The following is a 15793-nucleotide window of genomic DNA, read 5'->3' as shown; positions in this document are numbered from 1 at the left end:
GGCAAATTTAGACTACTAATTTGGACATGATAATATCAGCTTGGATTGAGAGCAGTTTGACTAAATTAGAGGGATTTTTTTAGAGCCTAGGATTAGCAAATAATGTTTTTGCATTTGCAGTTGTCAGAACTCAGGTTTTAGACATTTTGTCACATTCTATTTCCAAAAAACATGGCATTGTATGTACAAAAACATTGTATAAACTGATCACTATCAAATAGCTCTTTTCCTTGTTTTACCAATGCAGTCATAAGTGTTAAAACTTGCGTACAGTTTGCCCTGTAGTTACTAATTTGTTTTTACAATTTTGTGTCTGTCTTTAATATGTGGTCTAGCAAATAAGCAATACTCAGTTTTTCTGTTATTTATATCCTGTGAATTATCCTTTCTTGGTAGTCTGTCATCTGTGTTATGCTGTGAATTGTTCTGCAGCCACAGCACTTTTGCCCCCAAATAATTCCATGTGAGGACATTAAAGTATACTTGTTGGTAGTGTTGTTAGAAGCAGTAGAAGTAGAACCAGCTGGGGGATTGATTGCATATAGGAAACATAGAGACAATAGCAGCAGCCATCTCCACAGGGATTTCCTGGTCACTGACTGTGCTTTTTTTCCCCAAGAAATAGGTGGCTCCATGATAGAGTTCTGTTTACTCTTTTATTTCTGTTGCCACTGTCCTACTTTGTACTTCGTTTTTTTTTTTGGTTCCACAATGGAAAAATGGGAAACTAACTAAATTTAGGATCTATACAACTGCCCACAGTTTATGGCTAGAATGTGCTAATTATGCAAAAGGATACATGTTTGGAAGGGACCAAGTGTGCAGTTTCTATAAAAAGGTGAAAATACTGTTTTTGGATGCTCACAAGCCTATATTTGCCCCTCAAAGAGTCAGTCACTAGCACATAAAATACATTTTGGCACACGCACTCTAATTTTTACTAGCAAGGAAAATGCAAGAGCCAAACTGTCAAGAGAAACAAACACCATAACACTAGGCTTCACAGTAAAGAGTAGGAATAATGACTGATGCACCAACCTTGACAGCATTGTCCTGTCTGGTTTTGAATCTATTTGTGTAAGCTGAGATGGTCTTTCCATTGAGGACAAAGGGACCACGACTGCGTAGTGCTCTAAAGGCCTCAAAGAGCTCATCAGCATTGGTCGTGAAGTCGAGCTGGACAGGCTCAGAGCCAGAGTCCATGGCCAGCATGCCCACTTGCACGGAGGGAATCTGCCCAGATGAGCAACTGATTGCTGCCATTTTGGAAATCCTCTGTAGAATGGCACCCATCTTGCTCTGGAGGTTGGTCTGAGCACTGAAGATGTTCTGGGCATTCACATCAAAGCCCACTAACACCTCCACACTGCAGGCTATAAAGCAAACATTTATTTATTTTAGGCATATATTATAACCCTCAGAGAACAAATGTAGGAAGAAAATGGTATGTGTCTCACTTGTAGCAATGTCTTGCACACCGACACACAGCCCTTTCCCTTTCACTTCATCATCCAGTGTCTCCAATATTTGCTCATTAAGCTCTGAAAGTTCGGTGAATTTGCTGGCTCTAGCCACAGTGGAAGACTCACTTGCGATGTTTTCTAGCTCATTCTCAGTAGCGCCTACTCCTACAGCAAAGACTCTCACACCCTTTTTCTTTAGACCAAGGGCTGCTGTTTTACTGTCATCAGCTGAGTCTCCTCCAGTAATAAGCATCAGAATCTGAGGAGTGCCTTCATCCACCCGACTGCCTTTATCTTTGGTAAAGTGAACATTTTGAACATGGCGAATGGCTGCACCGGTGTTGATTGTGCGTCCGCCTTTATACTCTGCTCGTCCAATGGCACTTATAATGTCATCCTTGTTCTTGTAGTCATTGAGGTAGAACACATCTGTCACGTCTGTGGTGTAATGTGCCAGCCCAAACTGCAGTTTGTCTCTTTCAGTGAAGAACAAGTCAATTAAGTTGATGATAAATGACATCACTTCTTGGAAGTTTTCTCGGCCCACGTTCATGGAGCCATCCACCAAGAACACGATATCAGCCTTTTTAGAAGGCTGGCCTTTTATCATAAGAAAAAAAGATGAGAGATTGAATAAGAAAAGGTTAGAAAACAGACAAGAATAATAGGAAGGTCAAGATCAGCACAACTTAGAGCTCCCTTTCAAAGGTTTTTCATTGCCTGTATTTATCAATAAATTGATGAACAGTCTGTTATACTCAGTTATTCTTCCTTTTACTGCTGAAGATGAAGATTTGTGATTGTTCCTGCACCATTCTAAATGTTTTCACTTGATGTGCATGACATTTTTTCTTTTTTTCATTTGAATCCACAAGCACATTTAAGTTGACGATACTCATGGACTCTAGCATCCATTGACCATATAAGTGGATCCATAAGAGGCATGCCATTTAAGTATCTGTACATTTTTGCACAACTTACTGGGATCACCAATGATGGTGGGTATTTCCTCTGGGAGAGTACCACTCAACCTCGCAATAAACCTTTCCTGAATTCCCGGCAGACCAGGGAAAGAAGGAACCTGAAGAACATCCTCTGGTGTGCTGGTTATTTGGGCAAGTTGCCTTGTGTCAGCACCAGGACCAGCTCCAACGCCGATGCAGTTTACCCTGGAGCCCTTCAGGAGTGGTCCATAGAGGGAAACATCTTGCGGGGAACGTCCACCTGTGAGAACCACAAGATGCTGGGAGGCCTCAGCCAAACGAACACCAGCAGGCGGTATTAACTCATTCTGTATTACATAGTTGATGGCATCAGCCAAGTCTGATGATCGACCACCCATCTGACGAAGCCTTTTGATAGCAGAGATCACAGATTGCTTGTTGTTGTGTGAGTTGAGTGAGAACTCTGTTTTCACTTTGTCTGCGTACTGGACAACAGCCACACGCACTTGATCAGGTTGTACATCGAGCTGACGGACAATGTTGAGAATGAAGTCACGGATATGAGCAATGCCAGAAGCACCTGTAGTGTCTGAGCCATCAATGAGGAAGATTATGTCCTTTCTTCCAAGATTAAGGGATTCTATGAAATGCAACAAAGGGAAAAAAACTACTATTAAAAAACTATTTAGCAGCATGGCTTTGCAGAGACACTGATACATTTTCCTAGTTATAAGAATGAAAAACAAAGCATACATTTATCAACATATATTTATCAACTTAAAATGTATGTAAACTTTCAGTGGGGGAGATGTCTTACCATCCACAACAGGAACATAGCTACTGACAATATCAGCAGTGGATATTGTTTTAACAGAGTCGATGAGCTGTGACTCCACTCTTGGAAGCTGCTGGAAGCTGTCAACTGTATATACAAGTTCAGGCTTCAGGGAAATCTGTTTCAGTTCATCAGGGTCTGCATTCCTTGACCCAATGGCCAGAGGTGCTATCTGGTTTCTCTTAAGCTGGTCAGCTGGAGCGTAAACATCATCTGTAGACTTGCCACCAGTAACTAGAATGAGGAACTGAGGAACACCCTCTTCAATACGGCTTCCTGCAGACCTCTGGAAGATGTTTCTGGAGACCCACTCAAGAGCACGACCCGTGTTTAAGCGGTTTCCACCTTTGCTTCGAAGTTTTGTTACAGCCTGGCGTACCTCATCTTTGGTGGAGAATTCATTCAGAAGAAATTCTAACTTAGGTTCGTCGCTGTACTGCACCACTGAAACTCGGACCTTGTCCAGTCCAACATCAAGCTTCTCGACGACTCTTCTGATCATTTCACGGATGGAAGGGAACTCACTACGTACTGCCGTTGTGCCATCAATTAGAAAAACAACATCCCTCCTTTCTCCTCCCGTGGTTGCTGGTGTTATTACTGCTCAAAAAGTAACAAGGTATGAGTGCCAACCACAAAGTTCCTAATAAACAATATATAGTAAAGTCATGTAATATATCATGTAAAGAATAATTCCCATGTAACAGAAATATAAAAGCAACATACAGCATGTGAGAATTCTATTACAACATAACACTGAACATAAACTAAGTAAGTAAGTAAAATTACCTTCATAGGTTGAGAATTCTGGACGCATCCTGGCAATGTCCTCATCTGACATTTCAGTGAGTGTGGTGATTAAGTTTTCTTGGACTGTGGACAGGCCAGGGATATCATCTACAGTATAAGCAAAGTTAGGTACATACGAGACCACTTGCAGCTCTCTAGGGTCAACATCCCTGGTCCCAATGCTGAAGGGAAGAACTCGAGATTGTTTGAGGGATGATGCTGCACGACTGATGTCATCTGTAGAAGACCCACTGGAGACAATAATCACAAACTGTGGTACACCTTCTTGCTTCCTGCTTCCACGTGCTGCTGTAAGAACATCCTGACTAGCAAACTGCAAGGCCTGACCCAGGTTACGTTGTCTTCCTCCTCGCTGCCTTATTGCCCTTACTGCATTCAAAACGTCTTCTTTGGTTGTATGTGAATTCAGATACATGTCAGCCTGAGCATAGTCACCATACTGCACCACTCCAATTCGGATTTTATTCTCGCCAACATTGAGACTCTCCACAATCCTGCGGATGAATTCTTGAATGATAGGAAATTCCCGTCCAACACCATCAGAACCATCAACAATGAAAACAATATCCTTGCGGGGGCCTTGTGACTCAGCTGAAAGACAAAAAAGGTAATCTTACTTTCAGTCAGAGTAAAGTTTTAAAAACCTAAACAAGTCCATTGGATTCCATCTTACATATAATCTGTTTTGTTGTGGTACATGTGTGGCAATATACTTACAACTCTGGAAATCCGACCTGTTATGGCAATAGTCTTGATGATCACATTTCTCATACACCATTTTGTAAAATGTTAATATTTACTTGTTTTAGACAAGATAAGAGCTGCACATTAGATACATTTCTTGACAAAAGCTGGCAAACATTTAGGGTTATCAATCCATGATTTAACAAGTGTTCTTTCATTTGGTACATCATTCAAAAGTAATACTGCTTCAATACAGAAAGACAGACATGGCAAAGCCAATAGAAATATAATTGATTAAATAAAATAGTTGTCTTTAATTTAAACATGCCAATAAATTATTTTGTTAATTTTGTTGTTAAGTAAATGCTGTTGCTGAGAAATATATACCTTCTTTCCTTCAGGAACCTTGCAATAGCCATTTCATAAATAAAACAAACATAACTTCTCCTTTATGAAGGCTGGATCTCTACCACTAGTGATGTGTGTAGATCATTTGCATAAAGTAGATCTGTAGTAGGATGTCTCTACTACTCTTTGAAGAAAGTCTCACATAGCTGGGAATCCAGTTCTAGTACATCAGGTCCATTCAACAAGTATACACAACATACATCAAAGCTATTTTTCTAAAAAAAAACCCACAAGATTTCAGACATGTTTAAGTTCATGTCTTGAATGGACTACTCCTTTATTTCATCATCAAGTAAAGGAATCTCTTCTAATCATTTTACTTTTTTTCATAAAGTGCCTTACACTGGCTCCTTCAATTATATTATAAATCAAACCAAAGCTTGACTTTTTTTGCACCAAGGAAATTAATCAGTCCACAGACTTTATTTCTCCTAAGTGTAGGTGAAACAAATGACTGTTGGAAAGCGGTCATGCTCGTTAACATACCAAGTGCTGTTGGTGATTCTGAGCTGATGTCAATAACGGCACTCTGGGAAGGTCACTGATTTCAGTCACAGACTAAGTGTGATTGGGATCATGAGCTGTCTTCTGCAGTTCTCTGATTTAAAAAAATCCTGGTTCCAGTTGCAAAAGTCAAGACACCCAGATATCTGCTCTAACATCAGATGCATCCAACAAGAACACAACATCCACCCCAGCTGTTTTTTTCTACACTAAGAAACATAACATAGAGCAACAGAAATGATGAGGTTATTATCCTAAACTTTTCCTATGTCAAAGTATGAAGGTAAATGTTTACCTCAAGGTTTATACAACCCTTCTATAGCTAAGATGGTGTTACTGGTTGATTTTAATATTGTTAAAGACATTGTAGATGTTAGATGGGATTGGCTCTAGCAACCCTGCAACCCTCATTAGGACGATAAAGAAGGAGACAATGGCTTGATGGATTGCAACTATCCTCACTTTACATATTTGAATAAATGAGTTACTTTCTTACCGGTTACTGAGGGTGTCATGGCCGTGGCCCTTACTAGCACTGTGCTCATTACAGAGGAGAGCTGTTCTTGGACACTGGGGAGGTCGGTGAAATCAGACACTTTTAGAGCAACACTAGGGTCATGTGATATCTTCTGCAGCTCCCCAAAATCAGAGCCCCTTCTTCCAATGCCAATCACAAAGATGCCCTGCTGTTTGAGAGCAGAGGCTGGGGCATCGACACTGTCAGAAGACCTTCCCCCGCTTAGCAGAATTAGCACCTGTGGAACTCCATCCAGGCGCCTGCTTCCAGCAGAGGTCGCAAAGACATTATCTCTCAAGTACTGGAGAGCTGCTCCAGTGTTGAGGGGTCGCCCGCCTTTGTGCCTCAAGCCTCTGACGGTGTCAAGGAGCTCGCCTTTTGTTGTGTATGTGTTCAGATAGAAGTGGACAGCTGGATCTCTGCTGTACTGAACCACTGAGACTCGGTCTTTGTTGTCATCCACACTGAGTGTCTCTACTACTCTTTGCACAAAGTCTTGCATAGCTGGGAATCCTGTTCTAGTACCATCAGATCCATCCAACAAGAACACAACATCCCTCCCGGTGGGTTTTTTCTCCACTAAGAAACATAAGATTTCAGACATGATTAGGTTCCTATCTTAAACTTTTCCTGTGTCAAAGTATGACGGTAAATGTTTCCCCCAAGGTTCATACAACCCTCCCATAGATAAGCTGGTAAAAAAATATTTTTGTCAAGGTGTTACTGGTTGATTTTAATGTTGTCAAAAACATTGTGGATGTTAGATGGGATTGGCACTAGCAACCCCGCAACCCTCATGTGGATGACAAAGAGGGAGACAATGGGTGATGGATGGACAATTGGATTTTACATCTTTGCATAAATAAGTCACTTTCTTACCAGTTACTGTCGGTGTCATGGCCGTGGCCCTTACTAGCACTGTGCTCATTACAGAGGAGAGCTGTTCTTGGACACTGGGGAGGTCGGTGAACTCAGACACTTTTAGAGCAACACTAGGGTCATATGATATCCTCTGCAGCTCCCCGACATCAGACCCCCTTGCTCCAATGCCAATCACAAAGATGCCCTGCTTTTTGAGAGCAGAGGCTGGGGCATCAACACTGTCAAAAGACCTTCCGCCATTGAGTAGGATCAACATCTGTGGGATACCTTGCAGCCGTCTACTCCCGGAGGAGTTTGTAAAGACATTGTCCCTGGCGTACTGGAGGGCTGCCCCAGTGTTAAGGGGTCTACCTCCTCTGTGTCTCAGCCCCCTGACTGAATCCACAATATCCTCTTTTGTGGTGTATGTGTTCAGATGGAAATGGGCCTCTGCATCTCTGCTGTACTGGACCACAGACACGCGGTCTTTGTTTGCGCCCACTTTCAGTTTCTCCACCACTTTCTCAACAAAATCGAGCATGGCAGGGAAGGCATTCCTTGTGCCATCAGAACCATCCAGAAGGAATACGATATCCTTTTTGGCAGTGTCAACTGAGAAAAGATAAAAAGGCAAAGAAATGAAACAACCATTTCAAAGACGACGTTTGTGAACTAATCATCATAAAGTAAAACTCTATCTCCTCTCCTTTTTTTTTAACTGCTTCAGTTGCACATGGCAAAAGCCAAGCCGAAGCGTCTCCTTTACTGCACAAATGGAATATGATCAACACTCAGACTTTATTTCTCTCCCTAAGTGTAGGCGAAACAAGTCACAGTTGGAAAGCGGTCTCGCTAGTTAACATACCAAGTACTGTGGGTGATTCTGGGCTGACGTCGATAACTGCAGTCTCCAAGGAGGACTGAAGCTGCTGCTGGACAGTGGGAAGGTCAGTGAATTCAGACACTTTTAGAGCAACACCAGGGTCATGTGATATCTTCTGCAGCTCCCCAAAATCAGAGCCCCTTCTTCCAATGCCAATCACAAAGATGCCCTGCTGTTTGAGAGCAGAGGCTGGGGCATCGACACTGTCATAAGACCTTCCCCCGCTTAGCAGAATTAGCACCTGTGGAACTCCATCCAGGTGCCTGCTTCCAGCAGAGGCCCGCAAAGACATTATCTCTCAAGTACTGGAGAGCTGCTCCAGTGTTGAGGGGTCGCCCGCCTTTGTGCCTCAAGCCTCTGACGGTGTCAAGGATCTCGCCTTTTGTTGTGTATGTGTTCAGATAGAAGTGGACAGCTGGATCTCTGCTGTACTGAACCACTGAGACTCGGTCTTTGTTGTCATCCACACTGAGTGTCTCTACTACTCTTTGCACAAAGTCTTGCATAGCTGGGAATCCTGTTCTAGTATCATCAGATCCATCCAACAAGAACACAACATCCCTCCCAGCGGGTTTTTTCTCCACTAAGAAACATAAGATTTCAGACATGATTAGGTTCCTATCTTAAACTTTTCCTGTGTCAAAGTATGACGGTAAATGTTTCCCCCAAGGTTCATACAACCCTCCCATAGCTAAGCTGGTAAAAAAATATTTTTGTCAAGGTGTTACTGGTTGATTTTAATGTCGTCAAAAACATTGAAGATGTTAGATGGGATTGGCACTAGCAACCCCGCAACCCTCATGTGGATGACAAAGAGGGAGACAATGGGTGATGGATTGACAATGGGTGATGGATTGCAATTATCTCAACTTTACATCTTTGCATAAATAAGTCACTTTCTTACCAGTTACTGTCGGTGTCATGGCCGTGGCCCTTACTAGCACTGTGCTCATTACAGAGGAGAGCTGTTCTTGGACACTGGGGAGGTCGGTGAACTCAGACACTTTTAGAGCAACACTAGGGTCATATGATATCCTCTGCAGCTCCCCGACATCAGAGCCCCTTGCTCCAATGCCAATCACAAAGATGCCCTGCTTTTTGAGAGCAGAGGCTGGGGCATCAACACTGTCAAAAGACCTTCCGCCATTGAGTAGGATCAACATCTGTGGGACACCTTGCAGCCGTCTACTCCCGGAGGAGTTTGTAAAGACATTGTCCCTGGCGTACTGGAGGGCTGCCCCAGTGTTAAGGGGTCTACCTCCTCTGTGTCTCAGCCCCCTGACTGAATCCACAATATCCTCTTTTGTGGTGTATGTGTTCAGATGGAAATGGGCCTCTGCATCTCTGCTGTACTGGACCACAGACACGCGGTCTTTGTTTGCGCCCACTTTCAGTTTCTCCACCACTTTCTCAACAAAATCGAGCATGGCAGGGAAGGCATTCCTTGTGCCATCAGAACCATCCAGAAGGAATACGATATCCTTTTTGGCAGTGTCAACTGAGAAAAGATAAAAAGGCAAAGAAATGAAACAACCATTTCAAAGACGACGTTTGTGAACTAATCATCATAAAGTAAAACTCTATCTCCTCTCCTTTTTTTTTAACTGCTTCAGTTGCACATGGCAAAAGCCAAGCCGAAGTGTCTCCTTTACTGCACAAATGGAATATGATCAACACTCAGACTTTATTTCTCTCCCTAAGTGTAGGCGAAACAAGTCACAGTTGGAAAGCCGTCTCGCTAGTTAACATACCAAGTACTGTGGGTGATTCTGGGCTGACGTCGATAACTGCAGTCTCCAAGGAGGACTGAAGCTGCTGCTGGACAGTGGGAAGGTCAGTGAATTCAGACACTTTTAGAGCAACACCAGGGTCATGTGATATCTTCTGCAGCTCCCCAAAATCAGAGCCCCTTCTTCCAATGCCAATCACAAAGATGCCCTGCTGTTTGAGAGCAGAGGCTGGGGCATCGACACTGTCATAAGACCTTCCCCCGCTTAGCAGAATTAGCACCTGTGGAACTCCATCCAGGCGCCTGCTTCCAGCAGAGGTCGCAAAGACATTATCTCTCAAGTACTGGAGAGCTGCTCCAGTGTTGAGGGGTCGCCCGCCTTTGTGCCTCAAGCCTCTGACGGTGTCAAGGATCTCGCCTTTTGTTGTGTATGTGTTCAGATAGAAGTGGACAGCTGGATCTCTGCTGTACTGAACCACTGAGACTCGGTCTTTGTTGTCATCCACACTGAGTGTCTCTACTACTCTTTGCACAAAGTCTTGCATAGCTGGGAATCCTGTTCTAGTATCATCAGATCCATCCAACAAGAACACAACATCCCTCCCAGCGGGTTTTTTCTCCACTAAGAAACATAAGAATTCAGACATGATTAGGTTCCTATCTTAAACTTTTCCTGTGTCAAAGTATGACGGTAAATGTTTCCCCCAAGGTTCATACAACCCTCCCATAGATAAGCTGGTAAAAAAATATTTTTGTCAAGGTGTTACTGGTTGATTTTAATGTCGTCAAAAACATTGTAGATGTTAGATGGGATTGGCACTAGCAACCCCGCAACCCTCATGTGGATGACAAAGAGGGAGACAATGAGTGATGGATTGACAATGGGTGATGGATTGCAATTATCTTCACTTTACATCTTTGCATAAATAAGTCACTTTCTTACCAGTTACTGTCGGTGTCATGGCCGTGGCCCTTACTAGCACTGTGCTCATTACAGAGGAGAGCTGTTCTTGGACACTGGGGAGGTCGGTGAACTCAGACACTTTTAGAGCAACACTAGGGTCATATGATATCCTCTGCAGCTCCCCGACATCAGAGCCCCTTGCTCCAATGCCAATCACAAAGATGCCCTGCTTTTTGAGAGCAGAGGCTGGGGCATCAACACTGTCAAAAGACCTTCCGCCATTGAGTAGGATCAACATCTGTGGGACACCTTGCAGCCGTCTACTCCCGGAGGAGTTTGTAAAGACATTGTCCCTGGCGTACTGGAGGGCTGCCCCAGTGTTAAGGGGTCTACCTCCTCTGTGTCTCAGCCCCCTGACTGAATCCACAATATCCTCTTTTGTGGTGTATGTGTTCAGATGGAAATGGGCCTCTGCATCTCTGCTGTACTGGACCACAGACACGCGGTCTTTGTTTGCGCCCACTTTCAGTTTCTCCACCACTTTCTCAACAAAATCGAGCATGGCAGGGAAGGCATTCCTTGTGCCATCAGAACCATCCAGAAGGAATACGATATCCTTTTTGGCAGTGTCAACTGAGAAAAGATAAAAAGGCAAAGAAATGAAACAACCATTTCAAAGACGACGTTTGTGAACTAATCATCATAAAGTAAAACTCTATCTCCTCTCCTTTTTTTTTAACTGCTTCAGTTGCACATGGCAAAAGCCAAGCCGAAGCGTCTCCTTTACTGCACAAATGGAATATGATCAACACTCAGACTTTATTTCTCTCCCTAAGTGTAGGCGAAACAAGTCACAGTTGGAAAGCGGTCTCGCTAGTTAACATACCAAGTACTGTGGGTGATTCTGGGCTGACGTCGATAACTGCAGTCTCCAAGGAGGACTGAAGCTGCTGCTGGACAGTGGGAAGGTCAGTGAATTCAGACACTTTTAGAGCAACACCAGGGTCATGTGATATCTTCTGCAGCTCCCCAAAATCAGAGCCCCTTCTTCCAATGCCAATCACAAAGATGCCCTGCTGTTTGAGAGCAGAGGCTGGGGCATCGACACTGTCATAAGACCTTCCCCCGCTTAGCAGAATTAGCACCTGTGGAACTCCATCCAGGCGCCTGCTTCCAGCAGAGGTCGCAAAGACATTATCTCTCAAGTACTGGAGAGCTGCTCCAGTGTTGAGGGGTCGCCCGCCTTTGTGCCTCAAGCCTCTGACGGTGTCAAGGATCTCGCCTTTTGTTGTGTATGTGTTCAGATAGAAGTGGACAGCTGGATCTCTGCTGTACTGAACCACTGAGACTCGGTCTTTGTTGTCATCCACACTGAGTGTCTCTACTACTCTTTGCACAAAGTCTTGCATAGCTGGGAATCCTGTTCTAGTATCATCAGATCCATCCAACAAGAACACAACATCCCTCCCAGCGGGTTTTTTCTCCACTAAGAAACATAAGAATTCAGACATGATTAGGTTCCTATCTTAAACTTTTCCTGTGTCAAAGTATGACGGTAAATGTTTCCCCCAAGGTTCATACAACCCTCCCATAGATAAGCTGGTAAAAAAATATTTTTGTCAAGGTGTTACTGGTTGATTTTAATGTCGTCAAAAACATTGTAGATGTTAGATGGGATTGGCACTAGCAACCCCGCAACCCTCATGTGGATGACAAAGAGGGAGACAATGAGTGATGGATTGACAATGGGTGATGGATTGCAATTATCTTCACTTTACATCTTTGCATAAATAAGTCACTTTCTTACCAGTTACTGTCGGTGTCATGGCCGTGGCCCTTACTAGCACTGTGCTCATTACAGAGGAGAGCTGTTCTTGGACACTGGGGAGGTCGGTGAACTCAGACACTTTTAGAGCAACACTAGGGTCATATGATATCCTCTGCAGCTCCCCGACATCAGAGCCCCTTGCTCCAATGCCAATCACAAAGATGCCCTGCTTTTTGAGAGCAGAGGCTGGGGCATCAACACTGTCAAAAGACCTTCCGCCATTGAGTAGGATCAACATCTGTGGGACACCTTGCAGCCGTCTACTCCCGGAGGAGTTTGTAAAGACATTGTCCCTGGCGTACTGGAGGGCTGCCCCAGTGTTAAGGGGTCTACCTCCTCTGTGTCTCAGCCCCCTGACTGAATCCACAATATCCTCTTTTGTGGTGTATGTGTTCAGATGGAAATGGGCCTCTGCATCTCTGCTGTACTGGACCACAGACACGCGGTCTTTGTTTGCGCCCACTTTCAGTTTCTCCACCACTTTCTCAACAAAATCGAGCATGGCAGGGAAGGCATTCCTTGTGCCATCAGAACCATCCAGAAGGAATACGATATCCTTTTTGGCAGTGTCAACTGAGAAAAGATAAAAAGGCAAAGAAATGAAACAACCATTTCAAAGACGACGTTTGTGAACTAATCATCATAAAGTAAAACTCTATCTCCTCTCCTTTTTTTTTAACTGCTTCAGTTGCACATGGCAAAAGCCAAGCCGAAGTGTCTCCTTTACTGCACAAATGGAATATGATCAACACTCAGACTTTATTTCTCTCCCTAAGTGTAGGCGAAACAAGTCACAGTTGGAAAGCCGTCTCGCTAGTTAACATACCAAGTACTGTGGGTGATTCTGGGCTGACGTCGATAACTGCAGTCTCCAAGGAGGACTGAAGCTGCTGCTGGACAGTGGGAAGGTCAGTGAATTCAGACACTTTTAGAGCAACACCAGGGTCATGTGATATCTTCTGCAGCTCCCCAAAATCAGAGCCCCTTCTTCCAATGCCAATCACAAAGATGCCCTGCTGTTTGAGAGCAGAGGCTGGGGCATCGACACTGTCATAAGACCTTCCCCCGCTTAGCAGAATTAGCACCTGTGGAACTCCATCCAGGCGCCTGCTTCCAGCAGAGGTCGCAAAGACATTATCTCTCAAGTACTGGAGAGCTGCTCCAGTGTTGAGGGGTCGCCCGCCTTTGTGCCTCAAGCCTCTGACGGTGTCAAGGATCTCGCCTTTTGTTGTGTATGTGTTCAGATAGAAGTGGACAGCTGGATCTCTGCTGTACTGAACCACTGAGACTCGGTCTTTGTTGTCATCCACACTGAGTGTCTCTACTACTCTTTGCACAAAGTCTTGCATAGCTGGGAATCCTGTTCTAGTATCATCAGATCCATCCAACAAGAACACAACATCCCTCCCAGCGGGTTTTTTCTCCACTAAGAAACATAAGAATTCAGACATGATTAGGTTCCTATCTTAAACTTTTCCTGTGTCAAAGTATGACGGTAAATGTTTCCCCCAAGGTTCATACAACCCTCCCATAGCTAAGCTGGTAAAAAAATATTTTTGTCAAGGTGTTACTGGTTGATTTTAATGTCGTCAAAAACATTGTAGATGTTAGATGGGATTGGCACTAGCAACCCCGCAACCCTCATGTGGATGACAAAGAGGGAGACAATGGGTGATGGATTGACAATGGGTGATGGATTGCAATTATCTTCACTTTACATCTTTGCATAAATAAGTCACTTTCTTACCAGTTACTGTCGGTGTCATGGCCGTGGCCCTTACTAGCACTGTGCTCATTACAGAGGAGAGCTGTTCTTGGACACTGGGGAGGTCGGTGAACTCAGACACTTTTAGAGCAACACTAGGGTCATATGATATCCTCTGCAGCTCCCCGACATCAGAGCCCCTTGCTCCAATGCCAATCACAAAGATGCCCTGCTTTTTGAGAGCAGAGGCTGGGGCATCAACACTGTCAAAAGACCTTCCGCCATTGAGTAGGATCAACATCTGTGGGACACCTTGCAGCCGTCTACTCCCGGAGGAGTTTGTAAAGACATTGTCCCTGGCGTACTGGAGGGCTGCCCCAGTGTTAAGGGGTCTACCTCCTCTGTGTCTCAGCCCCCTGACTGAATCCACAATATCCTCTTTTGTGGTGTATGTGTTCAGATGGAAATGGGCCTCTGCATCTCTGCTGTACTGGACCACAGACACGCGGTCTTTGTTTGCGCCCACTTTCAGTTTCTCCACCACTTTCTCAACAAAATCGAGCATGGCAGGGAAGGCATTCCTTGTGCCATCAGAACCATCCAGAAGGAATACGATATCCTTTTTGGCAGTGTCAACTGAGAAAAGATAAAAAGGCAAAGAAATGAAACAACCATTTCAAAGACGACGTTTGTGAACTAATCATCATAAAGTAAAACTCTATCTCCTCTCCTTTTTTTTTAACTGCTTCAGTTGCACATGGCAAAAGCCAAGCCGAAGCGTCTCCTTTACTGCACAAATGGAATATGATCAACACTCAGACTTTATTTCTCTCCCTAAGTGTAGGCGAAACAAGTCACAGTTGGAAAGCGGTCTCGCTAGTTAACATACCAAGTACTGTGGGTGATTCTGGGCTGACGTCGATAACTGCAGTCTCCAAGGAGGACTGAAGCTGCTGCTGGACAGTGGGAAGGTCAGTGAATTCAGACACTTTTAGAGCAACACCAGGGTCATGTGATATCTTCTGCAGCTCCCCAAAATCAGAGCCCCTTCTTCCAATGCCAATCACAAAGATGCCCTGCTGTTTGAGAGCAGAGGCTGGGGCATCGACACTGTCATAAGACCTTCCCCCGCTTAGCAGAATTAGCACCTGTGGAACTCCATCCAGGCGCCTGCTTCCAGCAGAGGCCGCAAAGACATTATCTCTCAAGTACTGGAGAGCTGCTCCAGTGTTGAGGGGTCGCCCGCCTTTGTGCCTCAAGCCTCTGACGGTGTCAAGGATATCGCCTTTTGTTGTGTATGTGTTCAGATAGAAGTGGACAGCTGGATCTCTGCTGTACTGAACCACTGAGACTCGGTCTTTGTTGTCATCCACACTGAGTGTCTCTACTACTCTTTGCACAAAGTCTTGCATAGCTGGGAATCCTGTTCTAGTATCATCAGATCCATCCAACAAGAACACAACATCCCTCCCAGCGGGTTTTTTCTCCACTAAGAAACATAAGAATTCAGACATGATTAGGTTCCTATCTCATTGTAGATGTTAGACGGGATTGGCACTAGCAACCCCGCAACCCTCATGTGGATGACAAAGAGGGAGACAATGGGTGATGGATTGACAATGGGTGATGGATTGCAATTATCTTCACTTTACATCTTTGCATAAATAAGTCACTTTCTTACCAGTTACTGTCGGTGTCATGGCCGTGGCCCTTACTCG

General features: G+C 44.3%; 1 protein-coding gene across 1 annotated transcript in view; it reads right to left on the bottom strand.

The window, feature by feature from the left end:
* Positions 1-15785, bottom strand: part of col6a3 (collagen, type VI, alpha 3) — a 35026-nt gene extending 19241 nt beyond the window's left edge. Inside the window, 18 exon segments of the mRNA XM_044048226.1 lie at positions 1039-1373; positions 1458-2063; positions 2445-3047; positions 3225-3842; positions 4032-4643; positions 6145-6744; positions 7045-7638; positions 7892-8192; positions 8194-8492; positions 8814-9407; positions 9661-10260; positions 10582-11175; positions 11429-12028; positions 12350-12943; positions 13197-13796; positions 14118-14711; positions 14965-15564; positions 15757-15785. Of these exon segments, the coding sequence (XP_043904161.1) occupies positions 1039-1373; positions 1458-2063; positions 2445-3047; positions 3225-3842; positions 4032-4643; positions 6145-6744; positions 7045-7638; positions 7892-8192; positions 8194-8492; positions 8814-9407; positions 9661-10260; positions 10582-11175; positions 11429-12028; positions 12350-12943; positions 13197-13796; positions 14118-14711; positions 14965-15564; positions 15757-15775 (9363 nt within the window). The 5' untranslated portion in view covers positions 15776-15785.
* Positions 15786-15793: the final 8 nt, after the last annotated feature.

This window comes from Solea senegalensis, linkage group LG2 (assembly GCF_019176455.1).
Source record: "Solea senegalensis isolate Sse05_10M linkage group LG2, IFAPA_SoseM_1, whole genome shotgun sequence".
Lineage (NCBI taxonomy): Eukaryota > Metazoa > Chordata > Actinopteri > Pleuronectiformes > Soleidae > Solea > Solea senegalensis.
Note: the sequence above shows the minus strand (reverse complement) of the source record. Positions and strands in the feature narration are given on the sequence as shown.